This window comes from Ranitomeya variabilis, chromosome 3 (assembly GCF_051348905.1).
Source record: "Ranitomeya variabilis isolate aRanVar5 chromosome 3, aRanVar5.hap1, whole genome shotgun sequence".
Taxonomy (NCBI): Eukaryota; Metazoa; Chordata; class Amphibia; order Anura; family Dendrobatidae; genus Ranitomeya; species Ranitomeya variabilis.
Window position 1 is genome coordinate 194,079,826 of NC_135234.1, and position 17,337 is coordinate 194,097,162.

Below are 17,337 nucleotides of genomic sequence, written 5' to 3' on the forward strand. Positions count from 1 at the left end.
AATTGTAAAAACACAGCTATATAAAGATGATGATTGCAATATTAGGAGGATAAAAACGTTGATGGGAGTGCTTCTTTAAAACTCATTAAAGGAAAGATTTACAACAAATAGCAAGCTTACCAGAGTACTCACACATCTTTACAAGGCATAATTAATGTATCTACATGCCAATAGGACTCAAGAAACCCAAGTAGTCTGGAAAGCAATATTTTTGTTTAGCCATTAAAAGGTATCAAGTACTGAGGATATCGTCTACTTATATATTTGTAGCATGATTGGAATAAAAAAACAGCTTAGTTTTTTCAAAATCAAGTCTTCCCGGTATAATTACCTATTGCAAAAACTGCAGTGTGGGCAAGCTGTGTTGATACATCAGTGCAGCAGACACGAAGTTCTTCCAATATACTGTGCACATTTTCATCGTTGACCAGTTCACAAAGGATGTCTATCTTCTGGTTTTTGATGTAATGAGGATCATTATAAGAACAGAAAAACTTTTTGTAAAGGTTACTAAAATGTCCTGGCAAGCTACGGAGGATCTCTCTAACGTGACATAATGCAGCAAAGCACATCTCTCGACTCTCCGAAGTACAGGCGGCAAGCAGTGGACCTTTCAGTCGGACAAGAACGTCTGACTGTACATGTGGAAACTCTTTTGCTAAAGCCAGGAAGAGTTTGGTGGCTCCCATGACCACACTGATGTGAGTGCTCTTTAGATAGTTGTCCAATATGTTCAGTATATCAAATACCTCCTCTTCACTCCGTGGTTTGTAGCGCAGAAGAAATGTTAGAACTTCGCTTTGTCCCCACTGATCCAAATCAGCCATCCTAAACAAAATGTCAAAATAATTTTTTCAGTAAGTGAGATGTTTATTGTAATAACAGAAAGTGTGCTGTGTAGAAACGAGTGGCTCTGGCAAGATATGAATTCAGCAAATCATGCAAATTTTAAGGAAATACGATTCGCAGCCAAGTTATTCAATGTGAACTAAATATTCCTTATTAAGGCCATGTTCACACAGTGCGTTTTTTACCGCGGAACCGCAGCGGTTTTGCCGCTGCGGTTCCGCAGCTTTTTTCCATGCAGGGTACAGTACAATGTACCCTATGGAAAACGGGAACCACTGTGCACACGATCCTGAATTTCCAAAAAAAAGCCGCGCTGAATAGCTGCGGGAAAAAAGAAGGAGTATGTCACTTCTTTGTGCAGAACTGCAGCGGTTCTGCACCCATAGACCTCCATTGTGAGGTCAAACCCGCAGTAAAACCCGCAGATCAAAAATATATCTGCGGGTTTTATTGCGGTTTGTGGTGCAGAACCGCTGCAGCAGGAAGTGCGGGGAAGCGGCCGGAAGTGCGCGGGCGGAAGTGCTTGGGCAGAGAGACATGGAGGCGTACCGTCGCATGGGGATCGTGTCGGCCGTTTGATTGATTTGGTATGTGTGTGTGTGTGTGTGTGTATATGTGTGTGTGTGTATGCGTGTGTATGCGTGTGTGTGTGTATGCGTGTGTGTGTGTATGCGTGTGTGTGTGTATGCGTGTGTGTGTGTCCCCATGCGACGCTAGTGCCACCATTGTGCTAAGTCGCCGTATGGGACTACTACTCCCATCCGGTATTAGGATGGGAGAGTTGTCCCTGTGTCCGGCGACTTAGCACAATTGTAAAGTTACACAAAACACCTACACACAATACACATACATGACACACAGTACAGTACATACAACACATAACATAGAGTATATACTCACCAACAGCACACTGGTAGGCGAAGCCCTCGATCCCCTAGATAAAATCCCAAAATAAAAAATCAAATTCATACTCCCTGTCCGCAGAATCCATAAAACGAGTGTCCCACGCCGATCGACTGCTCTCCGGCGATACACTGCCAGGAGCGAAGCTCCTAGCAGTGTATCGCGTACTGTTCCGGAGTTCAATGGCTCCGGCGTCTCGGTTAACAGCAGTACAGCTGCGTTGAACTTTCCCACGCAGCACTGCCGTTAAGCGAGAGTGCCGGGGTCAATGACCGCCGGTAAACTCGCTCGCGCATGCGCAGTGACACACCAACAGGAACTATGGCTCCTGTCAGTGTGTTATACGTTATATATATGTGTGATACGTGGCACGTGATACGTGGCACGTGATACGTGGCACGTGATACGTGATACGTGGCACTGAAATACGTGATACGTGGCACTTAAATACGTGATACGTGGCACGTGATACGTGGCACGTGATACGTGGCACGTGATACGTGGCACGTGATATGTGGCACGTGATACTTAAATACGTGGCACTGAAATACGTGATACGTGGCACTTAAATACGTGGCACTGAAATACGTGATACGTGGCACGTGATACGTGGCACATGATATGTGGCACGTGATACGTGGCACGTGATACGTGGCACTTAAATACGTGGCACTGAAATACGTGATACGTGGCACTTAAATACGTGATACGTGGCACGTGATACGTGGCACGTGATACGTGGCACTTAAATACGTGAAACGTGGCACTTAAATACGTGATACGTGGCACGTGATACGTGGCACGTGATACGTGGCATGTGATACGTGGCACGTGATACGTGGCACTTAAATACGTGATACGTGGCACGTGATACGTGGCACTTAAATACGTGGCACTTAAATACGTGATACGTGGCACTTAAATACGTGGCACTTAAATACGTGATACGTGGCACTGAAATACGTGGCACTGAAATACGTGGCACTGAAATACGTGGCACTGAAATACGTGGCACTTAGGCTATGTTCACATTTGCGTTGTGCGCCGCAGCGTCGGCGCCGCAACACACAACGCAAACAAAAACGCAGCAAAACGCATGCACAACACTGCGTTTTGCGCCGCATGCGTCCTTTTTTTGATTGATTTTGGACGCAGCAAAAATGCAACTTGCTGCGTCCTCTGCGCCCGGATGCGTGCGCTGCAGTGACGCATGCGGCGCAAAACGCAAGTGCGACGCATGTCCATGCGCCCCCATGTTAAATATAGGGGCGCATGACGCATGCGGCGACGCTGCGGCGCAGACCACAAATGTGAACGTAGACTTAAATAGCTGGATAGAGCTGGATCCGCGGGCTGTGATCTGGCCTACGCTCAGCACTCTGCGGAGCGCTGTCATTCAAAACACGTCCAACTCATTTTGGTGTTTAGTCCCAAAATGGAGGATGGAAGAAGAAAAGGGTTGGACAAGGAAATGACATCATTTCTTTTTTTTTTTCCCCCCCACTGCAGTTAAAGCTTTATTTGTGTCAAACACAGACAATCTGCAGAGAAAACTGCATAAAAAACCGCATCAAAAACCGCATCAAAAAACGCACCAAAAACGCACCAAAAACGCACCTGCGTTTTCTGCCAAGAGCTGCGGTTTTAGTCCTCAAAAAAAAGGATTGAAATCAGGAACGTGTGAACATACCCTAAGGGTCCCTGCAGACCTCAAAGCATAATAAAAGTAGGATGTCCGAAAAAAGTAAATACCTCACCACTCATTTTCCCATGCACTCGTAGCACATATTCTCTTTGGGCTCTTCACTCCAGGCCCTGGCTTCCAAAACACTTAGGCCTTAGATGTCAATGCTTGCTGTAAAATCATGACATGGTGCCCAGGGATATCAAAGGCTAGTCATGCTGGAAGTTCTATCCTGGACTGAACAGTATGCATGTGATGGGGAATGGGGAAAAGAAGAGGTGCAGAGGACTGCTTGGGCGTCAGAACAGATGAGACAATTATTCTTATTTTTTAACTCTTTGCTTGGTCCTCTACAGCTCAGAAAAATGGCAGCTGCAGCAAGCTGATATTTTGCTGAATTTGCTTAGTGTGAATCACAACATATCCGTATTCTAGAGAATATGAATTTTTATGAAATTTAATTCAACTTGAATAAATGTGCTCATCTCTAGAGCTGTGAATTGACTGTTGCACATCTGCCTTAGTTTGTGTATGGCAATTACCTAAACATAATATATACTGTAGGTACTTTAGTAGTTTATAATCATTCTGCCCTTGCTGTAGAGGAACAGACTTCATGGTGGGCTTGAGTTTATGCCTGGCAGCAGCTCTAAGATGACCGCCTGAACCAAGGATGGCACAGAAGGTGCATTTTAGACTTCTTGAGGTATTGTAGCTGTAATCAGACATCACCGGTCTGCAATAATAGGGCCATATATATACGTAATCAACAAGCACCAATATATCCTGTAGCTGAGGGTAAAGATCCCTCCCTTAACACCTCAAGGGTGCCCAATCGAAAGAATAACTCCGATTATATAGAACCAAAAAAGAAAAAAGGAGTATAAATGTCCCAAACACCATATTTAAAAACCAATTATAAACTTTATTACACAGACTAAATAGTAAACAAATCCATAACAATCATATGTATATATGCAGTAAGCAATATATACCAACACAGAGGTATCAAAGAGAAAACACGGTAGCCAGGTTATAAGCGGATCCCAGAATTCATCCCCAGGGTAAGCAGCAAGTATATAAATACACAAATAGTAGCATATAAAACCCAAAATTGAATTGTACACCATAAAGTCCCCATATAACAAGAAAAGGGTCCAAAAAATGCCGCTGTTAGATCAATAGGATTGCACACTTACCCATGCTAAATAGAGAGGGGAGAGACCCACACTTCACCCAGGAAACCCGGACGTGCGCTTCGCGGTGTAGCTTTATCAACAGGGTTTAGCAAGTCTAAATGTTCAGACTTGAGTATCTACTATACAGACACTGCGCAAAGATAGGCATTGGCAACCCTACCAATAAAGCTCCATGTTGTCTTCTCTACTGTAATCCACTTTCCTCTGTCCAACAAGTGTCATATTGTACAACATGATTTCTTTTGCTGTGTTATTACTATTCTTGTTGTCTGAGTACAATGGTGTAACACAAGCGCAGGGCCGGCGTTAGGGGCAGGCAGACCAGGCAGCTGCCTGGGGCCCCTGCTCCCCCAGGAGCCCCCGGCAAGTCACGCAGCCGCTATGGGGCCCCTGTGAGGCAAGGGGGCCCGCCTGCCACCAGCGCTGACTTCCCCGCCGCATTGAACTATACCGGCGTCTGCCGGTACAGTTCAAAGCAATGATGGAGGAAAGAGCGTCACATGACGCTCCCTCTCCCATCATTCCCCGCTCTGCCTCTGACACAGCGGGTGCGCGTCATCGCGTACTCACTGTGTGCCAGGCAGTGCGGCGGCAGCCGCCGACACAGGAGCAGGGAGCAGCGCGGGCTCGGGGAGAGGTGAGGAGCTTGTGGTTTTTGTTTTTTTTTAACTAGACTGTGCGGCCATTCTCGGGAGGAGAGAGGCGGGGAGGGAAGGGGGATGTGGACAGTGCTGTATACTACTGTGGGCAGTGCTGTATACTACTGTGGACAGTGCTGTATACTACTGTGGGCTGTGCTGTATACTACTGTGGGCAGTGCTGTATACTACTGTGGGCAGTGCTGTATACTACTGTGGGCAGTGCTGTATACTACTGTGGGCAGTGCTGTATACTACTGTGGGCTGTGCTGTATACTACTGTGGGCTGTGCTGTACACTACTGTGGGCAGTGCTGTACACTACTGTGGGCTGTGCTGTACACTACTGTGGGCTGTGCTGTATACTACTGTGGGCTGTGCTGTATACTACTGTGGGCGGTGCTGTATACTACTGTGGGCTGTGCTGTATACTACTGTGGACAGTGCTGTATACTACTGTGGGCTGTGCTGTATACTACTGTGGACAGTGCTGTATACTACTGTGGGCAGTGCTGTATACTACTGTGGGCTGTGCTGTATACTACTGTGGGCTGTGCTGTATACTACTGTGGGCAGTGCTGTATACTACTGTGGGCTGTGCTGTATACTACTGTGTGGGCAGTGCTTTATACTACTGTGTGGGCTTTTCTATATACTACTGTGTGGGCTGTTCTATATACTAAGTGGCTGTGCTATATACTACTATGTGGGCTGTGCTACATACTATGGGGGTATATTATATTCTATGGGGGAGGCTGTATTATATTTATATTCTATGAGGGGTGATGGCATCATACTCTATGAGGGGGCTACATTATACTATATGGGGGGGCTGCATTATATTCTATGGGGAGGTTACATTATACTCTGGGGGGCTTACATTATACTCTGTGGGTGTGGCTGCATTATACTATGTGTGGGCTGAATTATACTGTATCGAAGACTATGGGGAATACATTATACTATATGAAGAACTATGGGGTGCATTATACTATGGGAAGTGAATTGTACTACATGGATGACTATGGCGGTGCATTATACTATATGGAGCACTGTGAGGAGTGTATTATGCTATATGGAGGACTGAGGAGTATATTTTAATATATGGAGGACTATGAGGAGTGTATTATACTATATGGAGGACTATGAGAAGTGTATAATACTATATGGAGGACTATGAGGAGTGTATTATACTATATGGAGGACTATGGGGCACATTATATTATATGGAGGACTATGGGGTGTGCATTTTACAATATGGAGGACTATGGTGCACATTATAATATATGGAAGACTATGGGGTGTATTATACTAAACAAGCAAAATGCTGCATATTCATTGGGCGATTGTATTGTTTATGCCGGAATAAAAATAATTGTTCTCAGCAGCACATCGCTGGTGTAAACTGTAGATGTGCTGCTGATAACATGATACTGTATGGTGATCTGTTAGTGATCTATTAGTGATTGTTCTGTCCCCTTCATTCTTTCTCAGACGGTGGAAAGAGGCCGGGAAACAAGCGTCCAACGACTTCAGTATTGTCGATCACACTGATTTAGCGGCCTGAGATCAGCGCATGTAAATACAACCGAAATGCTTCTGTATGATGTGCAATATGTTAGCATTTGGGGCCCCATTTTAAACTTTGCCTAGGGCCCCACTTTGCCTAAAACCGGCCCTGCACAAGCGTTTCTAGCATTGACCTTGTGTGGCAGTTACAACCTCTATGTCTACCTTAGTGCATGTAGCCACATGTAGAAAATGAAAGGTTACCCAGATCACTAAAGTCAAGTGGTTGATAAATAGCCATAACTTGCACAAAAAAATGATGAAGTTTAGAAAGTTGTCGGCCTAAGGCCTCAATCACACATCTGTGTTTGCAGAAAAATGGTGTTTTAATAATAATGATAATAATAATGGTTAATATAATGGTTAATATATGAATGGTATAAAAACACGTATGTGAAAAAAAGGTACAGTATCATCAGTGTTTTGGATCAGTGTGTTAAGAAAGTAATGTCCACATGTCCGTTTTTGCCATCAGTAGTTTTCACTGATGGATAAATAAATAAATGACAAAGCTTCTCCTATCAGTTGCAATGTTAAATACGGACGGAGCTGTTTGTGCTTTTCATGTACCAATAGACTTGTATTGGCCCTTTTCATCCGTGATATTGAAAAAACTGGACATGTCTCAGCATGTTTTGCATGGACACATTGACAGTGAAAAAACATGGACATGTGAATAGTACCATAGATTATAATCGGTACATGTTGTATTCATGAAAAAAGTGCGTGCAACACAAATGTCGGATATGAGGCCTAACACCAGTGCAGTTGACAGCTATTCTTCCAAATCCCACCCATACACATCTGATCACCTCTGATGAGAGTGCATGTATTCTCAAAGGAAAGAAGGGAGTGCACTATTGACACCTCTTATCTTGGCCGTGTTGAACGAAAACAGTTAGAACCCTCCTTTCCTCCAACATGTTCCTTAAAGAGAATGTCGGAACACCCCTATACATATTACATGGTGGGACAGTTTCATCAAAAACAGCGGGATCAACTGACATTTTTCTAAAATGTAAGACCATCATAAAGGAGTTGTCTGTTTGAAACAAAAAATGGGGAACAGGGAAATAATGCTGTAATGAGCGGTACCATGTGACCGCTCACTACAGGAAGAAGCTGCCGGCGTCGGGGAACAGACATGCAGGGACCGCGCCAGGAGCAGGTGGGTATAACTCAGTGCACGATATTCACCTGCTCCGCGTTCCACTGTCGGCTGCCGCTGCGTCTTCCCCGCCCTCTGCAGTGACGCTCAGGTCAGAGGGTGCGATGACGCGATTAGTGCGTGCCGCCCTCTGCCTGAACAGTCAGTGCGGAGGACGGGGAAGACACAGCGGCGGTCGGCGGTGGAACGGGAAAGGTGAGTATTGCAAGTGCCGGGGGCCTGAGAGGTGAGTATGTCATTTTTTATTTTTTTAATCGCAGCAACAGCATATGGGGCAAATGTCTGTATGGAGCATTTTATGGGGCCATGTGCAGCATTATATGGGGCAAATGTCTGTATGGATCATCTTATGGGGCCATGTGCAGCATTATATATGGGGCAATTATCTGTATGGAGCATCTTATGGGGCCATATGCAGCGTTATATGGAGCAATTATCTGTATGGAGCATCTTATGGGGCCATGTGCAGAATTATATGGGGCAAATATCTGTATGGGGCCGTGTGCAGCATTTTATGGGGCCATGTGCAGCATTATATGGGGCAAATATCTGTATGGAGCACATCTTATGGGGCCATGTGCAGCATTATATGGGGCAAATATCTGCATGGAGCATCTTATGGGGCCATGTGCAGCATTATATGGGGCAAATGTCTGTATGGAGCATCTTATGGGGCCATGTGCAGCATTATATATGGGGCAATTATCTGTATGGAGCATCTTATGGGGCCATATGCAGCGTTATATGGAGCAATTATCTGTATGGAGCATCTTATGGGGCCATGTGCAGAATTATATGGGGCAAATATCTGTATGGGGCCGTGTGCAGCATTTTATGGGGCCATGTGCAGCATTATATGGGGCAAATATCTGTATGGAGCACATCTTATGGGGCCATGTGCAGCATTATATGGGGCAAATATCTGCATGGAGCATCTTATGGGGCCATGTGCAGCATTATATGGGGCAAATGTCTGTATGGAGCATCTTATGGGGCCATGTGCAGCATTATATATGGGGCAAATATCTGTATGGAGCACATCTTATGGGGCCATGTGCAGCATTATATGGGGCAAATATCTGCATGAAGCATCTTATGGGGCCATGTGCAGCATTATATGGGGGCAAATGTCTGTATGGAGCATCTTATGGGGCCATGTGTAGAAATATGTGGGGCAATTATCTGTATGGAGCATCTTATGGGGCCATGTGCAGCATTATATGGGGCAATTATCTGTATGGAGCATCTTATGGGGCCATAATCCACGTTTGTGGAGCATTATATGGGGCAAATGTGTCTATGGAGCATCTTATGGGGCCATTATTAACTTTTGTGCAGCATTATATGGGGCATATGTTAATATGGAGCATCTTATGGGGCCATCATAAACTGTATGGAGCATTATATGGGGCGTATTTTCTATAGAGCATTATATGGGGCCATCATGAACCGTATGGAGCATTATATGGGGCTCCTGATTCAATATGGAGATTCAAAAATACTTAACCTACTGATGTATCAATTAATTTTACTTTTATTGGTATCTATTTTTATTTTTGAAATTTACCGGTAGCTGCTGCATTTTCCACTCTAGGCTTATACTCGAGTCCTTAAGTTTTCCCAGTTTTTTGTGGCAAAATTAGGGGGGGTCGGCTTATACTCGGGTCGGCTTATACTCGAATATATACGGTACCAGTTGAAGCCTCTCTAGCTCCATCACTTCTCCACTGCTCCTTTGTTGTCTGAACTGCAGTGGCATTACAGAGAAAATAGGTTGCACAGCCAAAATAGTAAATGAGTACTACATCAACGTATCAAGACTAGAAAACCACCAAGAACAAAGCAACAAAGTAGCAATGAGCACACCTAAAATAATTGTAATTGTATTAGAAAGACAATACAAACACAGAAGCATTTGTCCTCGTTTGATCTCTTTCAAACTTCCCCAGATGAAGCTGCAACATGCAGTGGGGTCTGTCTCTCACTGACATCTTGGCTATGCTTCCACGTGTGTGTGTGTGTGTGTGTGTGTGTGTGTGTGTTTGTGTGTGTGTGTGTGTGTGTGTGTGTGAAAGTGTGTGAGAGTGAGTGTGTGTGTGGTGCGTACGGCGTATACAGTATGTGTGTGTGTTACGACGGTGTTCCGCTGGTGGTACCGCGCAATAGGTTGGTGCAAGCAGCAGTTTCCATATTAAGACACCCATCACTTGGGTGTCCCAATATGGCAGTCGCTGAACTTCCTCCGCTTGGAATTCTGGGATACGGTGACATCTGGACAGAACAGGAAATGAAAACATTACAAGGCAATTATATAAATAGATTCATACTTTGGAGCTCATTGACTATTTTTTCACTGTATCCAGTGGATGTCATTATGTGTTTTTTTGTTGATTTTAAGTGATTTTAATGGTTCTCATTTGTATTGTCTTTCTGATAAAATTAAAATGATTATAGGTGTGCTCATTGCTACTATGTTGCTTTTCTCGTGGTTGTTAACTGCAGTAGCATTGTTTCATCTACAACACATGGCAGTTGTACCTAATCACTAGCTTCAGAAGACGTACCATGGTAGATGGCACCACATCAACAGGCGCTTCAGTCGGTAAGTAATGCTTATTTGCGCTCATCTTGTTATACAGACATCCCCTTTACGGTAGACAGCAAGTTGACAAAATGAGAACTGGAAATATACTACCTAGATTATGTGCATGTAGAAAATAATTCAGAAATCATTGTTGAACAATACAATGCACAATAAAGCTGACGTTATGTAGACATGGTGTAACTAGACTTTTGAAATTCACATAAACAAGCAATTTTCCTACTACTCTATGGATGAAAACAAGGTAACAATACTTTGCAAAATTGCTTACAAATCCCTCCGACAAACATCTAAACTAAACTATAGCAACTTAATAAATTCTCATGGGTGGTGATTTTTCAGTGGTTTGTGTAGTACTACAATTACAAGATCATAGCAGTCCTGTGTCATCTTTGAAACCACCAGGTTCTGATTGCAAAAAAAAGGTTCTTGGTCTGTACTCGGTTCAAATGGTGGTGCATAGTGGTAGGATGGATAGGACCACTGCAATCTCTAGTTATAGTATAAAACATTTATGGATCTGCCAGGACTTTCAAGTTAAGGGGTAGCACACTTTACAAGATGGCCCCTGACCATGAGATGATGGAAGTGATAGTAGTAAGAATAAAACTGGAAAAGGCATATACCTATTCAGCAGATGATGAGCAATGGGCTTGTTGATAACAACTCCACCTTCTCCTCTCAAGATTTCTTCTAGAGCTCGTAAACTGTTCACTAACACAATTGGGTCTGGATCTCGCAGAAGACTGTACAACTCATTTACAATAGCTCCATCTAAAAAAAAACAAAAACTCCCACAGTTCAGAATGTAAATATGAAGTTTTAGGACTCCAAAAAGCTTGTGGTTAAGCAAGTTCAGAGTTCATTATATGATTGCTGTGAAGCATGCTCTCCTTCCACATTTTTTTATAATGCTATTTGCATGGCTTCTACGCCATGATTTCTGGGAAAATGCAGCTCAGAAGTCTTGTCAGAAGTATGTAACATGCAGAGTGTGAATTATACTGAGTTGACCACAGACGCCTCCACTGTGGTTAAGAGCAGGACTGACAGAAGCAGCATCAACCTTTACCACACAGGTTTGCATAGTAGCTGTATGCACATCATGGTTGAATCATTATAATCAACAGTCTGCTTTTTGATTTTCACTTTGCAGATATTAGTGACTTGTAATTTTGCAGTTATTCATTGCTCATATAAAAAGAAAATAAGAAAAATGTGCTCAACCTCAGTGACTGCTAGAAAAGATATAAAGAAAAAAAGCATACTCAAAGGACATGAAGCTTTGACGGTGCTTGCTTCCTATCTTGTTAAAAGGGTTGTGCACTTCATGATTACATTTTGAAACACCGGATTACGTACCGGTAATGCTCTTTTATAGAGCCACGACAGCACCCACTTGAGAGAGGGGATCCGCCCCTAGGAACAGGAAACCCTATGGAGAGATAAAAGGGGCGGTCCCCCTCGCTCCCACAGTTGGGTTACAGAGATTGCGAGGAACCGCCCACCAGATTTAGTAGGCAATTTGATATCAGCTTTTATCATTAGTTAACTTAGTATGGCTAACTACAAGAACCAAAAAAAACACCCTTAATCGTGCTTTTATAAAAATAACTTAATAGGGTGGGAAGTAAAGGGGTGCTGTCGTGGCTCTATAAAAGAGCATTACCGGTACGTAATCCGGTGTTTTCTCTTCGCCACGACAGCACCCACTTGAGAGACTTTCAGAGATAGTCATTTGGGAGGGATCACAGTGTTAAGAACTGATCTACCAAAGGACAGGTCAGATGAAGAAGACAAATCCAATCTATAGTGATTATAGAATGTAGTGGGAGAAGCCCAAGTTGCGGCCTTACATATCAGTTCTATTGGAACTTCTGCTCGCTCGGCCCAGGATGATGCTATCGCCCGAGTGGAGTGTGCTTTTACAGTCTCAGGCGGGTTCTCCCCTTTGGATGAATAGGCCAGACATATTGCATCCCGAATCCACCGAGATAAAGTGCCCTTCGTGATTCCATCTCCTTTTCTATGGCCCTGGAAGGAAATAAAGAGAGCCCTGCTCTTCCTCCAGGCGCTAGTTCTATCTAAATAGGCTAATATGGCCCTCCTCACATCTAATGTGTGGTATTTTTGTTCTTCCTGATTCGTAGGGTTATCATAGAAGGAGGGAAGAAAAATTTCTTGTGATCTATGAAATTTAGTGCATACTTTGGGTAAGTAGGAAGGATCTGTTTTTAGGACAATTCTGTCTGGAAATATAGACATAAACGGTGGATCTATTGACAGTGCCTGTATGTCGCTTACTCTTCTAGCTGATACCAAAGCAACAAGAAGAGCTGTCTTGATGGAAACATGTTTTATGTGAGCTGAATGTAGTGGCTCAAAGGGGTGGTCTGTTAGAGCTTCAAGGACTAAATTAACATCCCAAGGTGGTACATGGGGAATTTGGACTGTCTCTGACCTTTGGCAAGCTGCGATAAACCTGGCTACCCACCTGTCACCTGCAATATCGTGACCATATAAAGCACCAAGCGCAGAAATGTGTACTTTTAAGGTACTGACTGCCAGACCTAAATCGCGCCCTTTTTGAAGAAATTCTAGGACCATAGGGATCTGAATCTCATTTGATAGTGCTGTTGGGTAGAGGTTTAAGAATTTTTTACACACTCTCACATAAATGGATGTGGTAGATTTTTTCCTACTTAGTAGCAGAGTGTCAATTACTTTGTTAGAAAATCCTCTCATTTTTAGCAGCCGCCTCTCAAATGCCAGGCAGTCAACTGCAGACCCTTCACCTGAGGGTGGTTGAAGGGGCCTTGGGAGAGCAGATCCTGATCCTCCGGAAGGATCCACGGGTCTGAAATTGACATAATTCTCAGCCAGGAGAACCATGGCCTGTTGGGCCAAAATAGAGCTATTAAGATCACATTTGCTCTGTCCTCCCTTATCTTCCTGATCACCGTTGGAAGAAGTATTAGTGGGGGAAAGGCATATGCTTTCTGGAATGTCCATGCGACTTGCAGAGCATCGAAGATATCTGGATTGTCGGATCGGAACAATGAAGCGAACCTTTTGACTTGTCTGTTGTGTCTCGTCGCAAAAAGGTCTATCTCGGGAGTACCCCATTTTTTGATTATCATTAAAAAGATACGACGGCTGAGAACCCACTCTCCTTGGCGGAGAGTGTGGCGGCTGAGGAAATCCGCTTTTGGATTGTCGACTCCTCTTACATGCAGTGCTGATAAGGATAGGAGGTGCTCCTCTGCTATGGATAGAATGTCGCCGGCTATACACATGAGAGCTTCTGATCTTGTTCCCCCTTGGTGGTTTATGTATGCCACCGCTGTCATGTTGTCTGAAAAGATTCTTGTATGCGTTCCGTGTAACTGCGGAAGAAATTTACATATGGCATGAAAGATAGCCTTCAGTTCTTTTTGATTAGAAGAATCATTCGATTCTCTAGGAGACCACAGACCTTGAACTATTTGATCTCCTAAGTGTGCTCCCCAACCACTAGGACTGGCATCGGTAAAGAGTGTTTTTGAAGGTTTAACCACCCAGGGAACCCCACTGGTAAAATGACTCTGGTCTAACCACCAGGTAAGAGAATCTACCACGTCAGATGGTAAAGATAACCGACTATCCAATTGGCCTTGTAACCTCTCTTCTTCCTGTAGAATTTTATATTGTAATTTTCTACTATGGAATTGGGCCCATGGGACAGCCGGGATACATGATGTAAAGGAACCAAGAAGGGACATCCCTTCTCTTAGGGAAATTAGGGGTTTATTAATCACCGATTGTACCTTGTTTATAATTGCTAATTGTTTAGAGTCGGGAAGAAAGCACCTTTGATTTGTAGAATCTAGAATAAGCCCTAGGAATGTTTGTCGAGTTGTGGGGGACAACCTGGATTTCTCCCAGTTTACTAACCACCCCAATTCCTGTAGGGACGAAATTGTATCAAGTACTCGTTGATGGCATTGGGAAAGAGAGTTGCCCACTATAAGAAGGTCATCTAAATATGGTATTACAAGAGTGTCTTTTAATCTCAAATATGACATTACTTCTGACATTAATTTTGTGAAGACTCTCGGAGCTATCGACAGTCCAAAGGGCATTGCTGTATATTGATAATGCCTTATCTGACCTTCCATTATAACTGCCACCCGTAGATATTGCTGATGTTCAATGAAGATTGGTAGCTGGTAATACGCATCTTTAAGGTCAAGTACTGCCATAAAGCAATGGGGAAACAGGAGCTTTATAGTTGATCGTATAGACTCCATTTTAAAGGTTTGGTTTTCTAAAAGGACGTTTAGTCTTTTCAGGTTAATTATTGTTCTAAATGATCCGTCTGGTTTTGGAATCAAAAATAGAGGGGAATAAAAACCCCTTCCTTTTTGATGAGAAGGGACTTCCACTAGTACCCCTTTGGACAGGAGATTTATTATTTCCTGTTCCAAGGCCTCTTGTTGTGAATGAGACTTTAAGGAAGTCAATAAGAATGAGTCCGGAGGGACTCGGGCAAATCTTAATTTAAGACCCGTAGATATAAGGCTAGTTGACCATGGATTGGAAGTCATTGTCAGCCATTGTGAAGTGAAGAAAGACAACCTACCACCAACGGGTAGATCTGTCCTAACGGGTTTTATCCTCAGGTTTGAATGGACGTTTTCCGAAAAACGCTCCTTTCTGCTTAAAGTCTTTATTAGCCCAGCGGTCTTGGTTTTTATAGTCCTTTCTTCTATTAAACGTGGGCTTACGGAACGCTCTCCTGTAGGATGGGAGATAAGTGTTATTGGGGAACCCCTTCTTCCTCTCACCCGCTTTAGTTAGTATTTCGTCTAACTTAGTACCAAATAGGTACTCACCCTGGCATGGAAGACCACATAATTTAGACTTCGTTTGGGGATCTCCTTTCCACCCCTTTAGCCATAAGGCTCGACGAGCCGCGTTAGTCAGACCTGCCGATTTGGCAGCTAGCCGTATGGAATCAGCTGAGGAATCCGCCAAAAAGGCTGTAGCTCCTCTAATTAACGGTATGGAAGAGATCAGTCTATCTCGGGAAAGGCCGCTCTTTAATCCTTCTTCTAAATCATTTAACCAGACCAACATGGACCTGGCAGTGCATGTGGCTGATATAGCCGGCCTGAAGGCTCCAGTACAGGATTCCCATGCTCTTTTTAAGAGGGTATCCGCTTTCCGGTCCAGCGGGTCTTGCAAGGAGCCGGAATCTTCTACGGGTAGCAAAGATTTTTTAGAAGTGGAAGCCACTGCTGCATCTACCTTCGGGGCTTTTAACCATATAGAGAAATCTTCGTCATTAAAGGGATAGCGTCTTTTTGACGAAGACGGCAATCCTCTTTGTCCCTGGCTTTCCCACTCCTTTTTTACTACATTTTTAATTGCTGGAATTACAGGGAAAGAAGGTTTTTTCCTCTCTGACAGGCCTGCAAACATCACGTCCTGTGGTGTTTTAGGGATTTTTGTGTCTTCAATACCCATGGTGTTACAAACTGATCTTACTAAATTATCGATACTGTCTGTGGGAAAGCATGTATCCCGCTCATCATCTGAGGAAATGATCCTTTGGGACCCATCCGAATCTTTATCTTCAGTCTCAGAGGACTGCTCAGACCTGGGGGAATTATATTTTTTTCTACCCTCGGAAATTTTTTCCGAGCTTCGGAAGGCCTGTAATTCTTCCCTAATCATACTCCTTATATCTTCCGACCTTACTGAAGACTCCTCACGTAAGGTGGATTCGATGCAAGACTGGCACAGCTTCTTTAAATAATTATCGGGGAGCGGCTGAGAGCATAAAGCACATTGTATGTGTTTGGTTTTCCCCGTTCTTTTTGCCTAAGGAATATAGACAAAGAGGGGGAGTGTAATCAGCCTAAGAGGGTACACACACACACTCACCCAGTGAGGTTGTTGTTACAATACCGGCTGATGAGGAGGAGACGGAGGCACAGATGGAACCGACCGGCCTGATTTCTTATCTCTGGCGCTTTTGGAAGAAGATGATCTGCGACTGCTGCTTGTTCGGCTACTAGGCGCAATAGCGGTGACTTCGGATGAAGCCATCGCCGGGTCCTGTGGAGATGCCATGATGGACGCCGGAGGATCAGTGCCGGCGTCCTTTTCTAATGGGGGCCGCCATCTTCTTCCTGCCGCACCCGGAAGTGACCGCTACATCCGGGTCGCGGCTATTCAGTATGCGCCTGCGCTCCCACCAGCATCAGCGCAGGCGCCGTCCTCCTCCTGTTTCACCCCGGAAGTTACGATCTGCTTCCGGGGGATAGTATACCGGACCCACGCTGCCTGCGCACCATGAGGGATGGCGCCGCAGGATCTCCTTACCCCAGCGATTTGGTCCTTGCAGGTCTGCTGGGTGGATCTCCATGAGCCAGGCAACTCCCCGGACCTGGCCTCACAGTACCTGCCAGCAGAGGGGGGAAGCTGCCATAGGACCCCCGACGCTGCTTCCAGCTTCTGGAGCCCTTGCCGTCCCATAAAGGTAAACTGCGCAAGCGGCATCCAGGCTGGGCATCCTCTTCTCTCCAAGGGTCTCCCGTAGGAACAGGAAACCAACTGTGGGAGCGAGGGGGACCGCCCCTTTTATCTCTCCATAGGGTTTCCTGTTCCTAGGGGCGGATCCCCTCTCTCAAGTGGGTGCTGTCGTGGCGAAGAGAAAAATGTCATAAATGGATGTGTAAT

At 44.5% G+C, this 17,337-nt stretch overlaps 2 protein-coding genes across 6 annotated transcripts in view; both read right to left on the bottom strand.

The window, feature by feature from the left end:
* AP4B1 (adaptor related protein complex 4 subunit beta 1) overlaps positions 1 to 17,337 on the bottom strand; it is a 106,306-nt gene that overhangs the window by 10,041 nt on the left and 78,928 nt on the right. For all 5 annotated transcript variants that reach the window (XM_077294947.1, XM_077294949.1, XM_077294948.1 and 2 more), the window contains exons 5-6: positions 11,238 to 11,385; positions 332 to 828 (exon numbers count right to left, since the gene is read on the bottom strand). In XM_077294947.1, coding sequence (XP_077151062.1) covers positions 332 to 828; positions 11,238 to 11,385 — 645 coding nt within the window. The remainder of the gene's footprint in view (positions 1 to 331; positions 829 to 11,237; positions 11,386 to 17,337) is intronic.
* Positions 14,961 to 17,258, bottom strand: LOC143815592 (lamina-associated polypeptide 2, isoforms alpha/zeta-like). The gene is made up of 2 exons (XM_077294952.1): positions 16,564 to 17,258; positions 14,961 to 16,476 (listed from the first exon to the last, which is right to left on the bottom strand). Exons 1-2 carry the CDS (start codon positions 16,726 to 16,728, stop codon positions 15,253 to 15,255), a joined length of 1,389 nt encoding a protein of 462 aa, XP_077151067.1. The 5' UTR covers positions 16,729 to 17,258; the 3' UTR covers positions 14,961 to 15,252.